The sequence below is a fragment of the Nerophis lumbriciformis genome, linkage group LG27, assembly GCF_033978685.3.
Source record: "Nerophis lumbriciformis linkage group LG27, RoL_Nlum_v2.1, whole genome shotgun sequence".
Classification (NCBI taxonomy): Eukaryota; Metazoa; Chordata; class Actinopteri; order Syngnathiformes; family Syngnathidae; genus Nerophis; species Nerophis lumbriciformis.
In genome coordinates, this window is record NC_084574.2 from 35,590,457 (window position 1) to 35,607,869 (window position 17,413).

General features: G+C 40.5%; 1 protein-coding gene across 2 annotated transcripts in view; it reads left to right on the forward strand.

Moving 5' to 3' along the window:
- Positions 1 to 2,391: 2,391 nt before the first annotated feature.
- LOC133624458 (sodium/hydrogen exchanger 9B2) overlaps positions 2,392 to 17,413 on the forward strand; it is a 61,648-nt gene continuing 46,626 nt past the window's right edge. For both annotated transcript variants that reach the window (XM_061988028.2, XM_061988029.2), the window contains exons 1-2: positions 2,392 to 2,535; positions 10,943 to 11,199. In XM_061988028.2, coding sequence (XP_061844012.2) covers positions 11,041 to 11,199 — 159 coding nt within the window. In that variant the 5' untranslated portion in view covers positions 2,392 to 2,535; positions 10,943 to 11,040. The remainder of the gene's footprint in view (positions 2,536 to 10,942; positions 11,200 to 17,413) is intronic.

A 17,413-nucleotide genomic window follows, 5' to 3' on the forward strand; every position in this document is an offset into this window, starting at 1 on the left:
TCAGTCTGTGTGCAATGAATAAATATAATGTACAAGTTACACCTTTTGAATGCAATTACTGAAATAAATCAAGTTTTTCAAAATATTCTAATTTACTGGCTTTTACCTGTATGTATATATATATATATATATCATACTTGCCAACCCTCCCAAATTTTCCGGGAGACTCCCGAAATTCAGCGCCTCTCCCGAAAACCTCCCGGGACAAATATTCTCCCGAAAATCTCCCGATTTTCAGCCGGAGCTGGAGGCCACGCTCCCTCCAGCTCCATGCGGACCTGAGTGAGGACAGCCTTTTTTCATGACAGGAGGACAACAGGGTGACAAGAACTAAATCATCCAGACTAGAGATAAATTGTATTATTATGTTTATTTTACCTAAAAATAAATATGTTTATTAATTTAAAAAAATAAATAAATAAATACATTTTTACTATATTTTGCTAAAAACATCCAAATTAATTGTATTTTTATTTGTATTTTTTCGTGACTCCTTATTACATCCAGCCATAGAATTATACATTAAAATAAACATATTTGAAATCATTGATTTTAAATTATCATAATAATTCATTTAAAATTACCATATTTAATTATTAAAATAATTGCTTGTTTATCAACAACTTTAGCATTTTATTCATTACATTTTGAAACTCTCAGAAGCCAAGTTATGTTATATTCCTTAATATTTATTTATGCAAGTTTGAAGTATCAATTATCTAAACACAGTTTTGTTTGCATATTTTCAGGATGTAGATATATATATATATATATATATATATATATATATATATGTCTTAATAAGGTTATCCAAAAAATAGTGCTCGATACCGTAGTAGAGCGCAATAGATGTATGTGTGGGAAAAAAATCACAAGACTATTTCATCTCTACAGGCCTGTTTCATGAGGGGGTTCCCTCAATCATCAGGAGATTTTAATGGGAGCATTCACATACCATGGTTTTCTATAGGGCACAGAGTGGGTGGGTATAGGCTGGCGTAGGGGCGTGGTGATTGGCTCATGTGTTACCTAGGAGGTGTTTCCGTCTGTGGCGGCATGCTGATACAATTTCGCTGCGCTTGTTGAGGGATGACAGGTCTGGACGGTAAATAATAAACAGTTTCTCTTTCAAGCATAGGTTGCATCTTTTATTACCACTATTGTAAGGTGTGCTGGATGCAAGAATTTGCCATGTTATTGAATATTCAACATTATTGTCTTTGAGGTCACACAGAACTCAGCAAACACATTTGGGACCTCAAAGACAATAATGTTGAATATTCAATAACATGGCAAATTCTTCCATCCAGCACACCTTACAATAGTGGTAATAAAAGATGCAACCTATGCTTGAAAGAGAAACTGTTTATCATATACCGTCCAGACCTGTCATCCCTCAACAAACGCAGCGAAATTGTATCAGCATGCCGCCACAGACGGAAACACCTCCTAGGTAACACATGAGCCAATCACCACGCCCCTACACCAGCCTGTACCCACCCACTCTGTGCCCTATATAAACCATGGTATGTGAATGCTCCCATTAAAATCTCCTGATGATTGAGGGAACCCCCTCATGAAACAGGCCTGTAGAGATGAAGTAGTCTTGTGATTTTTTTCCCACACATACATATATATATATATATATATATATATATATATATATATATATATATATATATATATATTTATAAAATAAATGCTTGAATTTCAGTGTTCATTTATTTACACATATACACACACATAACACTCATCTACTCATTGTTGAGTTAAGGGTTGAATTGTCCATCCTTGTTCTATTCTCTGTCACTATTTTTCGAACCATGCTGAACACCCTCTCTGATGATGCATTGCTGTGTGGCACGCACAAAAGTGCTTTCATCAAATGCACTAGATGGCAGTATTGTCCTGTTTAAGAGTGTCACAACATTGCTGTTTACGGCAGACAAACTGCTTTACGGTATACAAAAAAAGTGACTGCTGTTGTTGTGTGTTGTTGCCACGCTGGGAGGACGTTAATGAAACTGCCTAACAAATAAACCCACATAAGAAACCAAGAACTCGCCCTCCATCATTCTATAGTTATAACGTGATTGGGCAGGTACGCTTTTTTTATATTGTGAAGGACCTGAGTCCGCCTAAAATTTCGGGAGAAAATTTGTCCCGGGAGGTTTTCGGGAGAGGCGCTGAATTTCGGGAGTCTCCCGGAAAATCCGGGAGGGTTGGCAAGTATGATTATTGGACATCTCTACTTAAAAATGTTATTTTTAGTAAATTTGCTAAAAATTCTATAAACAACTTTCTTTACGTTGTCATCGTGGGTTATTGTGTGTAGAATTTTGAGGACAAAAATGAATGGATAAGGCTGCAACCACACACGATGTAGACAAGGTGAAGGCTGCACACACCCCCTCCTTCCTAACCTTGCCATGCCGTGCCTAATCCCCATCTATTCCCATTTCCCTACCGGCCGACGTGCCAGAAAGGCTGCGGATGCCAGTTTTACAAGCTTTGTGACCATGTTCTTGCACTGAGGTAAGTGTTGATTTACTTCATAGACAGAACTACTGAGGAGTGTACAACTGTGCACCCATTATCGGACAGGTGGACTTCTTACCCTCCAAAATAAAAACCCTTTGTAGTAAGAGCGCGCTGTTTATGTTGAAATTATGATTTAGCTCGCCTTGTTTCTGCTCGTAATCCTTAAAAACGACATTAGTGGTTGTGTTTAACGTCAAAGTGGCGTTGGCGCTAGTATTGTAGCATAGCGTGACAAGATAGCATGCTAATTGGCTATTATTATTGTTTCTCAAACGCCCCTACCGTGCAAATGTCTAAGTTTTAACCCCGACTATATGCGCCGAAGACATTGGGATACTTCATATAAGACACCTTTAAGTCGGTTTACTGAATCCAAGCATGTTGTTAATCAGGAGGGCTGGATTCGCCCAAACTGTGTGATAATGTGAAGCTAATCCGGCAGCAAACTCTTCTCGCTACTTCCGCATTAATACAATGTGAAGCAAACCATCCTGTGATTGGTGCATTAATAACACTGTGATGCAAACCCTCTTGTGATTGGTTGGAGTTTATTCCAAACATGTTTCCATATTACATACTTGCCAACCCTCCCGAATGATCCGGGAGACTCCCGAAATTCAGCGCCTCAACCGAAAACCTCCCGGGACAAATATTCTCCCGAAAATCTCCCGATTTTCAGCCGGAGCTGGAGGCCACGCCCCCTCCAGCTCCTGAGTGAGGACAGCCTTTTTTCAGACAGGAGGACAACAGGGTGACAAGAACTAAATCATCCAGACTAGATATACATTGTATTATTATGTTTATCTTACCTAAAAATAAATATATTTATTAATTAAAAAAAAAAAAAAAAGAAATACATTTTTACAATATTTTGCTAAAAACATCAAAATTAAGTGTATTTTTATTTGTATTTTTTCTGACTCCTTATTACATCCAGCCATAGAATTATACCGGTACATTAAAATAAACACATTTGACATAATTAATTTTAAATTATCATAATAATTCATTTAAAATGACCATATTTAATTATTAAAATAATTGCTTGTTTATCAACAACTTTACCATTTTATTCATTACAATTTGAAGCTCTCAGAAGCCAAGTTATGTTATATTCATGTTATATTTTTGCAAGTTTGAAGTATCAATTATCTAAACACAGATTTGTTTGCATATTTTCAGGATGTATATATATATATATATATATATATATATATATATATGAAATACTTGGTGAATTCTAGCTGTCAATATACTTCTCCCCTCTTAACCACGCCCCCACTCCCCCCCCCCCCCCCCCCCCCACCTCCCGAAATCGGACGTCTCAAGGTTGGCAAGTATGCCATATTATGCGTCGCATATTTTCATATTTCAGTTCATTTCAGTTTATTTGGAACATGCATACGATACAATGTCATGCATCACACAATTCCAGTTGTTTCATTACAGCACGTCCGAAAAAGGAGTAGGAAGAAGCAGAGCTTATTTAATCCTACCCCTTTTCTGTCATGTCTGTGTGATCATGTTTTGTTTTAGTAATGTTCGGTTTAAATTTTGGACTTTTTGTGCACTTTTGTTTTGTTTTGTCACCATAGCAACCATTAGTTTCACCTGTCACGTCACGCACCTGTTCCACGTTTGGACTCATTGTGCACTCTTGTCACCATAGCAACCATTAGTTTTCACCTGTCACGTCACGCACCTGTTTCACATTTTGAGTCACGCACCTGCTTTCACTAATCATGTCCATAGTATTTAAGTTCATTCATTTTCTGTTGTTCGTCCTGACGACACCCCCGCATTTACGCTCCTGCACACTCTCCACACCCTGATGACCCTTGCTACTCTTTTTTTCATGCCGGTTCCATGCCAAGTAAGTTTTTGTTTATTAAGCCACAGTTAGTGTTTTGTTTAATTGTTCATAGTTTCTGCCAATGTGCAAGTTTTGTGTTTATAGTCTAGTTTTGTACCTCCGCCCCTGTGCGCGCTTTTCGTTTATTCCTTTTTTGATAGTTTAAATAAATCATGTACGCACCTTCAAGCCTTGACCAGTCCAGTTCATTTGCACCACGGGAGAACAAACCAAGCCAAAGTCCAAGTCATGACATTTTCATACCATAGCAGTTTTATCCCATTCTCTTGTTCTCTGTAACAGAACAGTGAACAAATAAATAATACCTAAATAGTATACCATAGTAAGTAAACAAATATCCATCCATCCATCTTCTTCCGCTTATACGAGGTCGGGTCACGGGGGCAGCAGCCTAAGCAGGGAAGCCCAGACTTCCCTCTCCCCAGCCACTTCGTCCAGCTCTTCCTGTGGGACCCCGAGGCGTTCCCAGGCCAGCCGGGAGACATAGTCCATCCATCCATCCATCTTCTTCCGCTTATCCGAGGTCGGGTCGCGGGGGCAGCAGCTTAAGCAGGGAAGCCCAGACTTCCCTCTCCCCAGCCACTTCGTCCAGCTCTTCCTGTGGGACCCCGAGGCGTTCCCAGGCCAGCCGGGAGACATAGTCTTCCCAACGTGTCCTGGGTCTTCCCAGCGGCCTCCTACCGGTGGGACGTGCCCTAAACACCTCCCTAGGGAGGCGTTCGGGTGGCATCCTGACCAGATGCCCGAACCACCTCATCTGGCTCCTCTCGATGTGGAGGAGCAGCGGCTTTACTTTGAGCTCCTCCCGGATGGCAGAGCTTCTCACCCTATCTCTAAGGGAGAGCCCCGCCACCCGGCGGAGGAAACTCATTTCGGCCGCTTGTACCCGTGATCTTGTCCTTTCGGTCATAAGCCAAAGCTCATGACCATAGGTGAGGATGGGAACGTAGATCGACCGGTAAATTGAGAGCTTTGCCTTCCGGCTCAGCTCCTTCTTCACCACAACGGATCGATACAGCGTCCGCATTACTGAAGACGCCGCACCGATCCGCCTGTCGATCTCACGATCCACTCTTCCCCCACTCGTGAACAAGACTCCGAGGTACTTGAACTCCTCCACTTGGGGCAAGATCTCCTCCCCAACCCGGAGATGGCACTCCACCCTTTTCCGGGCGAGAACCATGGACTCGGACTTGGAGGTGCTGATTCTCATCCCAGTCGCTTCACACTCAGCTGCGAACCGATCCAGTGAGAGCTGAAGATCCTGGCCAGATGAAGCCATCAGGACCACATCATCTGCAAAAAGCAGAGACCTAATCCTGCAGCCACCAAACCAGATCCCCTCAACGCCTTGACTGCGCCTAGAAATTCTGTCCATAAAAGTTATGAACAGAATCGGTGACAAAGGGCAGCCTTGGCGGAGTCCAACCCTCACTGGAAACGTGTCCGACTTACTACCGGCAATGCGGACCAAGCTCTGGCACTGATCATACAGGGAGCGGACTGCCACAATCAGACAGTCCGATACCCCGTACTCTCTGAGCACTCCCCACAGGACTTCCCGAGGGACACGGTCGAATGCCTTCTCCAAGTCCACAAAACACATGTAGACTGGTTGGGAAAACTCCCATGCACCCTCAAGGACCCTGCCGAGAGTATAGAGCTGGTCCACAGTTCCACGACCAGGACGAAAACCACACTGTTCCTCCTGAATCCGAGGTTCGACTATCCGGCGTAGCCTCCTCTCCAGTACACCTGAATAGACCTTACCGGGAAGGCTGAGGAGTGTGATCCCACGATAGTTAGAACACACCCTCCGGTTCCCCTTCTTAAAGAGAGGAACCACCACCCCGGTCTGCCAATCCAGAGGTACCGCCCCCGATGTCCACGCGATGCTGCAGAGTCTTGTCAACCAAGACAGCCCCACAGCATCCAGAGCCTTAAGGAACTCCGGGCGGATCTCATCTACCCCCGGGGCCTTGCCACCGAGGAGCTTTTTAACTACCTCAGCAACCTCAGCCCCAGAAATAGGAGAGCCCACCACAGACTCCCCAGGCACTGCTTCCTCATAGGAAGACGTGTTGGTGGGATTGAGGAGGTCTTCGAAGTATTCCCTCCACCGATCCACAACATCCGCAGTCGAGGTCAGCAGAACACCATCCTCGCCATACACGGTGTTGATAGTGCACTGCTTCCCCTTCCTGAGGCGGCGGATGGTGGACCAGAATTGCTTCGAAGCCGTCCGGAAGTCGTTTTCCATGGCCTCACCGAACTCCTCCCATGTCCGAGTTTTTGCCTCTGCGACCGCTGAAGCCGCACACCGCTTGGCCTGTCGGTACTTGTCCGCTGCCTCAGGAGTCCTATGAGCCAAAAGAACCCGATAGGACTCCTTCTTCAGCTTGACGGCATCCCTCACCGCCGGTGTCCACCAACGGGTTCTAGGATTACCGCCACGACAAGCACCAACTACTTGCGGCCACAGCTCCAATCAGCCGCCTCGACAATAGAGGCGCGGAACATGGTCCATTCGGACTCAATGTCCAGCACCTCCCTCGTGACATGTTCAAGTAAACAAATATTAAATACATATATAATCTTGAAGTATTTCTAAATACAACGATTACGCCATATAGATCACTTATTGAGATAACACATTTGTAATAAGTTCAAGACGTTCCTTGTACTTTGTAAACACTTGAAGTTTGAACAGTTTCTCACAGTTTTATCCCATTTCCTTTTTCTCTGTAACAGAACAGTGAACAAATAAATAATACATAAATAGTATACCATAGTAAGTAAACAAATATTAAATACATATGTGTACAGCTCCACTAATGGACATTGGAGTGTTACTTTCAAAGGCAAAATTCAAGTATCGCTAGAAACATAATTTTATATGGGACTTTATTGTATTATATGTATAGCACATGTTCCAAAAAGAAAAAAGCATAAAACACCACCAGAATTAGAGATATTACAAGTCAAAGTGATGAAGCTTGGTGTTACGCTCATGACTTGGTGTAATTAAACATTACCCTATAAGATGAAGGCAATTGCATTTTATTGATATTTGAAATGTATTCAATGTTTATAAATGAATATTTAAATATACTAAATGTAAAAAAAGGGAATAACTATTCAAAATAAGATCATTAAATGAAATCTAGTTTGGTTACGCCATCATGAGCGCAACACAAGGTTGTAAAAGTTTCAACTACAATTCTAAATAAGATGTCAAAAGCAAACTGAAATCAAACACACACAGCTTAAAGATTGATCAATACCTATTTAAATTTAGTAATACATAAATATGATGATTTATCAAAATATAAAAGAAACATACCTTAACAGAACGCTCATGATGGTTACACCAAAAAGTAACGCAGTTTTCCAAGTTTTTGGGGCATTTTTATGCTATTTCCAAACATCTCCTTTTTTTTATCGTTGATTTTAAATGGTCAAACTAATGCATATCATATATGCATGCCCTAGTAAACAAAAAAAAAAGGCATATTTATTTTGATTGTTACATTTTGAAGTGCATTTGTGCAGGTGGGTGTAAATGTACCCATTACCAGAGCTGTACACATAAATAATCTTTGTCTCAATAAAAAAAGGGTTCATCATAATTCTTGTTCTGTGTACTTAGTAAACACTTTAAGTTAGAAGAGTTTCTTGAAGTGGATTATATTTATAATATAATATAATTGTATTTACCTACATTGTTTGATTTATTTGGTTAATCCATTCCATCATTTAATTCCACATACTGATATACTAAAAGTCTTAAGTGTTGTACGTGCATACAAATGTTTTAAATTCGATTTTCCTCTAAGGTTATATTTCTCCTCTTTTGTTGAGAAGAATTGTTGTACATTCTTGGCTAGCAGGTTATAGTTTGATTTATACATACTTTTAGCTGTTTGCAAATGCACCAAATCGTTGAATTTCAATATTTGTGATTCAGTAAATAAAGTGTTTGTATGTTCTCTATATCCAACATTAAGTATTATTTTAATTGATCTTATTTTTTGAATGAAGTGTATTTTTGTAGTGATTTCCCATATTTCTGCACAATAACTCAGATATGTAACACAAGAGCGCAGTAAAGAATATGACATGATTTTTGGTCCAGAACATATTTTGCTTTATTCATTATTGACATGTTTCTTGCCACTTCATGTTGCATATTTTTTTACATGAGGTTTCCAGTTCATTTTATCATCATCATTTTATCGACACCCTTTCAATGTCTACTCCGTCTATTTGTGTTTGTGTTTGACTTACCCTTGTACTGACAACATGTCCAAAAAGGAGTAGGAAGAAGCTAATCTTATTCAACCCTACCAATTTCCACTTCATAGCAATTATTAACACACATGTTCACTTCCTGTTCTGAATTTGTAACACCATTCACATGAAGTATTTCTAAATACAACGATCATCTCCATAAATAGATCACTTATTAAGATAACACATTTTTAATAAGTTCAAGACGTTCCTTGTACTTTGTAAACACTTGAAGTTTGAACAGTTTCTTAAACTGCATCATATTAGTACATTTTTGGACTTCTTTACCTAATCCATTCCATCATTTTATTCCACGTACTGACATACCAAAGGTCTTAAGTGTTGTACGTGCGTACAAATGTTTTGTTGCGCTTAGCGAAAGGTTGATTCTAAGAGAAACTTAGTGGATTTAAAGTTGGTCTCCAGTGTGCGAGCTGCGCCATATGGCATGCATGTAAGCATCGATTAGTGCGCTTGTTGTCAATATTGGATTAAGCAGCGTCTGTTGCCACCAGGTAGTGGCTGTCAAAACATTGTAGTACAGGTAAAAGCCAGTAAATTAGAATATTTTGAAAAACTTGATTTATTTCAGTAATTGCATTCAAAAGGTGTAACTTGTACATTATATTTATTCATTGCACACAGACTGATGCATTCAAATGTTTATTTCATTTAATTTTGATGATTTGAAGTGGCAACAAATGAAAATCCAAAATTCCGTGTGTCACAAAATTAGAATATTACTTAAGGTTAATACAAAAAAAGGATTTTTAGAAATGTTGGCCAACTGAAAAGTATGAAAATGAAAAATATGAGCATGTACAATACTCAATACTTGGTTGGAGCTCCTTTTGCCTCAATTACTGCGTTAATGCGGCGTGGCATGGAGTCGATGAGTTTCTGGCACTGCTCAGGTGTTATGAGAGCCCAGGTTGCTCTGATAGTGGCCTTCAACTCTTCTGCGTTTTTGGGTCTGGCATTCTGCATCTTCCTTTTCACAATACCCCACAGATTTTCTATGGGGCTAAGGTCAGGGGAGTTGGCGGGCCAATTTAGAACAGAAATACCATGGTCCGTAAACCAGGCACGGGTAGATTTTGCGCTGTGTGCAGGCGCCAAGTCCTGTTGGAACTTGAAATCTCCATCTCCATAGAGCAGGTCAGCAGCAGGAAGCATGAAGTGCTCTAAAACCTGCTGGTAGACGGCTGCGTTGACCCTGGATCTCAGGAAACAGAGTGGACCGACACCAGCAGATGACATGGCACCCCAAACCATCACTGATGGTGGAAACTTTACACTAGACTTCAGGCAACGTGGATCCTGTGCCTCTCCTGTCTTCCTCCAGACTCTGGGACCTCGATTTCCAAAGGAAATGCAAAATGTGCATGGTTGGGTGATGGTTTGGGGTGCCATGTCATCTGCTGGTGTCGGTCCACTCTGTTTCCTGAGATCCAGGGTCAACGCAGCCGTCTACCAGCAAGTTTTAGAGCACTTCATGCTTCCTGCTGCTGACCTGCTCTATGGAGATGGAGATTTCAAGTTCCAACAGGACTTGGCGCCTGCACACAGCGCAAAATCTACCCGTGCCTGGTTTACGGACCGTGGTATTTCTGTTCTAAATTGGCCTGCCAACTCCCCTGACCTTAGCCCATAGAAAATCTGTGGGGTATTGTGAAAAGGAAGATGCAGAATGCCAGACCCAAAAACGCAGAAGAGTTGAAGGCCACTATCAGAGCAACCTGGGCTCTCATAACACCTGAGCAGTGCCAGAAACTCATCGACTCCATGCCACGCCGCATTAACGCAGTAATTGAGGCAAAAGGAGCTCCAACCAAGTATTGAGTATTGTACATGCTCATATTTTTCATTTTCATACTTTTCAGTTGGCCAACATTTCTAAAAATCCCTTTTTTGTATTAGCCTTAAGTAATATTCTAATTTTGTGACACACGGAATTTTGGATTTTCATTTGTTGTCACTTCAAATCATCAAAATTAAATGAAATAAACATTTGAATGCATCAGTCTGTGTGTAATGAATAAATATAATGTACAAGTTACACCTTTTGAATGCAATTACTGAAATAAATCAAGTTTTTCAAAATATTCTAATTTACTGGCTTTTACCTGTAGGGTGCATTCCCTCGCTACTTTTTGATCTGGTGCAGCTATGCCAATGTCGTTTAGAGCCGAACACAATGAATAATGTTTTTATAACATGATGAAGTGATTTCCACAGAGGTGGAGCCACAGAATCGTAGGAACAGCCCATCCATGGCCCACTCCACCCCTCACTGACTGGATGTTCTGGAATCAAGTGGACCAGAGACATTTTAGATGACACCTGCCATGGAGAACAACCATTCCAAGCCTGTCACCCCAGTACCCAGTCCCGCGCACAGTCCTGCACCCAGTCCTGCACCCAGTCCTGCACCGAGTCGAGTGCCCAGTCCGCTGCTGGAACGGATACCTTTGCCAGCAGGGAACCATGTTGAGGTGAGAAGACTTTGACAAGTCACTAAGTTGCATGCAATGTACTAATCAGGGCTAGTCAACTGGCTCCTGGTTTCAGTTCTGAACTTGGGACACAAACTTTTTGCTAGAGATTGTCCAAGGAGTTTTTTTTAGGGCCGATATCGATCGATAATTGGTCGTCAAGGAGGCTGATAACCAATTTTCATTTGCAGTAAAAGTTATCTGAACATGAATCTTACACGGACAAGGCTTTAAGTTGTATTTTTTATTTCAGGAAACTTCGGAAATGTTTTACGCGGCGCTAAAGTTTTGATTAAGTTAGCGGCAAAAAACATCAGGAGATTTCACAAACACCTTTGTTACGTGTGTCTAAGGCAGACCTGGGCAAAATACGGCCCGCGGGCCACATGCGGCCCGTTATGATTTTCAATCCGTCCCGCCGGACGTTCTACATAATTTTTTTAGACCTTTACCATCAAAACTGTCGCCGCCATTATGATGTGCCGTGCTGTTTTCTTGAACTATAGAAAGTTTTTCAATGGTTGAAATCGGCGCTTTTGGGTGTTATAGGAGTTATTGCGGTAATCTACGTCTAGGAACAAAGCAGAGTGGGCGGGGTTTGTTTCCAGAGCAGCCAGCCCGAAACGCATGTGTCAGAAACCGATGCGGAAGCAAATTTTTACGTGATAATATATCATATTGTAGGTGTTTATTACACTTTGCATTCATATTTTGCTGTTTTTACATTTGTGTTGTGTTTTGCTTGATTGTAAAAGATCAGAGGTGGGTAGTAACGCGCTACATTTACTCCGTTACATCTACTTGAGTAACTTTTGGGATAAATTGTACTTCTAAGAGTAGTTTTAATGCAACATACTTTTACTTTTACTTAAGTATATTTATAGAGAAGGAACGGTACTTTTACTCCGCTACTTTTATCTACATTCAGCTCGCTACTCGCTACTAATTTTTATCGATCTGTTAATGCACGCTTTGTTTGTTTTGGTCTGTCAGACAGACCTTCATAGTGTCTGCCTTACTGGTGACGTTTCACTTCGTTCCACCAATCAGATGCAGTCACTGGTGACGTTGGACCAATCAAACAGAGCCAGGTGGTCACATGACCTGACTTAAACAAGTTGAAAAACTTATTGAGGTGTTACCATTTAGTGGTCAATTGTACGGAATGTGTACTGTACTGTGCAATCTAATAATAAAAGTTCCAATCAATCAATCAAAAGTGTGAAGGAAAAAAGATACTTTTTTATTTCAAACGTACATCCCGTCAAAAGCCTAAAGACTGACCGCACATGAGGACGTTCCTGTCTTCACAATAAAAGTGCCGCTCCATCGCGCCTGCGCTTTCAAAACAAGAGTCTCCGAAAGCCAGCGCAAACAAGCTAGCAGGCTACGGAGTTTGACGCCAATATATTTCTTGTTAAGTGTATAAAAACGAATATGGAAGCTGGACAAATAAGATGCCAAAAACCCACCACTTTCATGTGGTATTAGACAGAAAGGAGGAACTTTTCCTCTCCTCCATTTGAAAATGTGGACGTTATAATCACAACTGTCTGATTACAATCAACGCAAGTCATCAGAATCAGGTAATACACCAACTTATATTCTAGTCTTCATGAAAGAAAGGACTCTATATGTTAAACATGCATGTATATTCATTAAAACACCTTTAACATGTAAACAAAAATAAATACATATAAATTATATACTGTATATATCAATGTATATGTATGTATGTATATATATATGTGTATATATATATATATATATATATATATATATATATATACAGTATATATATATATATATATATATATATATATATATATATATATATATATATATATATATATATATATATATATATATATATATATGATATGAGTGTGTATGTTACTCATCAGTTACTCAGTACTTGAGTAGTTTTCTCACAACATACTTTTTACTTTTACTCAAGTAAATATTTGGGTGACTACTCCTTACTTTTACTTGAGTAATACATCTCTAAAGTAACAGTACTCTTACTTGAGTACAATTTCTGGCTACTCTACCCACCTCTGTAAAAGATACACAACGATGGAGGAGCTGGTCTGAGAAGTAAAAGATGTTCATATGTTGTTAATATTCAGTGTTTTATTGTTCATAGTTAACATTGTAAATCCCACTTTCTTTATTTTCATGTACATCTTGGGTGTCCCATTCAGTAAAAAACTGTAAAATTCCATTCCGTTTTTTTTGAGGTGGTTTAAACATCACTTTTTTAGAACTCAATCGGACATTGTGACTTTTGGTATTACCGTATTTTCCGCACCATACGCCGCCCTGGGTTATAAGCCGCGCCTTCAATGAACGGCATATTTCAAAACTTTGTCCACCTATAAGCCGCCCCGTGTTATAAGCCGCATCTAACTGCGCTAAAGGAATGTCAAAAAAACAGTCAGATAGGTCAGTCAAACTTTAATAATATATTAAAAACCAGCGTGATGTGGGCGCGCATGGAGTCGTATATCAACATGGACGGAGCTGCGTGAAAAAAGCCACCCGGCCTCTTCGCGTAAACTTCCCTTAACCACTCGCTCATCTTTTCTTCATCCATCCATCCCTTCGAGTTAGCTTTTATGATGACGCCGGCTGGAAAGGTCTCTTTTGGCAAGGTCTTCCTTTTGAATATCACCATGGGTGGAAGTTTCTGGCCATTAGCATGGCAAGCTAGAACCACAGTGAAGGATGACTTCTCATTCCCTGTGGTGCGAATATTCACCGTACGTGCTCCCGTTGTATCCACAGTGCGGTTCACAGGAATATCAAAAGTCAGTGGAACCTCGTCCATGTTGATAATGTTCTCTGGCCGGATCTTTTTTTCAGCTATCTTGTTTTTACAATATGCACGGAAAGTAGCCAGCTTTTCTTGAAAGTCTTTAGGCAGTTGCTGTGAAATAGTAGTCCGTGTGCGGATGGAGAGATTGCGTCTTTTCATGAACCGGAAACCTGTCGCTTAGTAGGAGCCATTTTGTGGTCTTTACAGATGTAAACACACAAAGGAAATGAAACGTAATATCCGCGCGCTTCTTCTTCTTCTTCTTCTACGCGGGCGGGTGGTTGCTTACAGTAGAAGAAGAAGCGCTTCCTGTTCTATGGGGGCGGGTGCTTACCTTGGCGGTTGCTTGCGTAGAAGAAGAAGCACTTCCTCTTCTACGGGGAAAAAAGATGGCGGCTGTTTACCGTAGTTGCGAGACCGAAACTTTATGAAAATGAATCTTAATATTAATCCATATATAAAGCGCACCGGGTTATAAGCCGCACTGTCAGCTTTTGAGTAAATTTGTGGTTTTTAGGTGCGGCTAATAGTGCGGAAAATACGGTAAGTGTTCCTGGAAAAAAAGGGACCCAAACACACATACTGTACAGCATATTTTTACAGCTAAATGTGTACATATAATTTATACACACATACACCTTGGCCCCCCAGACACATTTTTGTCTCTCAATGTGGCCCCCCAGTCAAAATATTTGCCCAGCTCTGGTCTAAGAGGAGCATTGACATTTGCATTTCAAAATATGATCAATGTCCTGGGAACATTTGTAACAATATATATCACACTAACTCACTATCTACTCATTTGTATCCAATTTTATAGCAATGTAATGGTTTCTTCCATAAGGAACCCTGAAATAATAATACAACAATTCTGGGCTCCTTCACGTAGATTATAGTTGAGACATTTTTCAAACTGATGTTACAGAAAGCATGAGAATGTGTGAGCTGCTGCCTGCTCTTCTTGAATTATATATTATTATCCTATTGGTCAAGATATTTACAGAAAGTTTAGATTTTTGGCAGGTATATCTTTTTTGTCATATTCATGTCCATCCATCTCCAGTTGCGTTTCCATTGCAGTTTTTTTTTTTCAAAATAAAAGCGATATTTCAAAAAATTCAAAGAAGTACATTTGCAACCTGTAGGTGTTTCCATTAAAGGGTGTTTCAGTGTCAAAACAATTGCTGCTTCAAAAAGCAGGAGTGAGTGATTCTTGTTTTTGAAAGCAGCAAATTCTTTCGACATTTAATTTTTCAGCACTGATTTTTTAAACTGAATTTTAATACACTGACTTTTTCAGCACTAATTTTTTTTAACTGAATTTTTGTACAATTAATTTTTTAGCACTGATTTTTTTAAACTGAATTTTTATACACTGAATTTTTCAGCACTGATTTTTTTAACTGAATTTTAATACACTGACTTTTCAGCACTGATTTTTTTTTAACTGAATTTTTATACACTGATTTTTCAGCACTGATTTTTACAATCGGGCGGAAGGCGGGGTACACCCTGGACAAGTCGCCACCTCATCGCAGGGCCAACACAGTTAGACAGACAACATTCACACTCACATTCACACACTAGGGCCAATTTAGTGTTGCCAATCAACCTATCCCTAGGTGCATGTTTTTGGAGGTGGGAGGAAGCCGGAGTACCCGGAGGGAACCCACGCAGTCACGGGGAGAACATGCAAACTCCACACAGAAAGATCCCGAGCCCGGGATTGAACACAGGACTGCTCAGGACCTTCGTATTGTGAGGCAGACGCACTAACCCCTCTTCCACCGTGCTGCCCCTCTTCAATCAATCCATCTATTATAATTAGTCAGAAAAGGTTGGAAAGGAAGCTAACACTACTAGCTGTGTTCACTTACCAGAGACAAAATGTTCACAGCACAGTCTGGAGTGTTCTATAGGAGTCTACTGATCCCTCCGTATCATGCTCCGTATGGCAGAAATCCACTTGTTACGGCGGTCAACGTTATGCACCAAGTAGCGGGAAATAACACCATTCTATCTGTTTCTTCTTCGGTAGTTGCTTCAGGTCTTTCCGGTGCACTGCTGTCGATATTGCGCCTCTATAGTGGCGCAACACAGTTAAAATACGTAGCTGCCGCAATCAGCACAGCTGGAGCTTTACGCTGTGTTGAGTAGGGATGTCCCGATCCGATATTTGGATCGGATCGGCTGCCGATATTTGCCAAAAATTGCGTATCGGCAAGGCATGGGAAAATGCCGATCCAGATCCAGTTTAAAAAAAAACTCCGGTCCGTGTTTTCCAACGCACCGATTTAAATAATACATTCCACTTTTCTGCTGCTCCCTAATTTCCGTTCCGCGTTTTCCAGCACACCTTCAACACATCCACAGGTCTGTGGATTCTCACGCAGTTGCTTTTAGCTGCTGGCATTACACGACAGGCTCTTCTCACTCTTTCCTGTGTCTCCCTCTCACAGACAGCAAGTGCACCTTCTTACACACGTCACATACTGTCACGTCATACGTCACATACGTATACGTCCTCCCCGAGCAGAGAGGTAACAGCATGGCTAACGTTAGCTGTGATGCTTGTGCAGCCGTGCGAGCAACGCTCCCTCTAAGGTGCTCGCCTGTGCAATTGCGCACTGTTTAAGCGTCCTCTGCGCACAGCAAATCTATGCCACGCACAAAATCAAATAAAAAAAATAAGCGCATAACAATTTTCGACACACGGACACGACAGAGAAAACAGTTTTCGTCATCATTGTTCAAATATCGTAACGTCTGTCGAGACGCTTATCTCCATTCGGTGCCACACGCCCACACCATCAAAATGCCGAGGCAAAAATGTCCACATCAACAACGTATGAAAAAATTAGTGATTTTTTTAGTTGTGATTTCCTTCTCTGCATGAAAGTTTAAAAGTAGCATATATTAATGCAGTATGAAGAAGAATGTTTTAATGTAGACATGCAAGCCTTGAAAGAAAATTTTGAGAATCAAAACTACATTTCCTGCAAATGGGTGCATTTCTACCCTATATTTTAACTTTAGATTTATTCTCATATCAAACTCTTTTGGCTGTCTTTTTGACACTTACCCTCCACACCCTGGATTATAAATAATGTATATAATAGTATATATCTGATAATATATATCTGTATCATGAATCAATTTAAGTGGACCCCGACTTAAACAAGTTGAAAAACTTATTGGGGTGTTACCATTTAGTGGTCAATTGTACGGAATATGTACTTCACTGTGCAACCTACTAATAAAAGTCTCAATCAATCAATCAAAACACATAGAATCATCATACTGCTGTGATTATATGCATCAAGTGTTCATTCAAGGCTAAGGCAAAATATCGAGATATATATTGTGTATCGCAATATGGCCTTAAAATATCGCAAT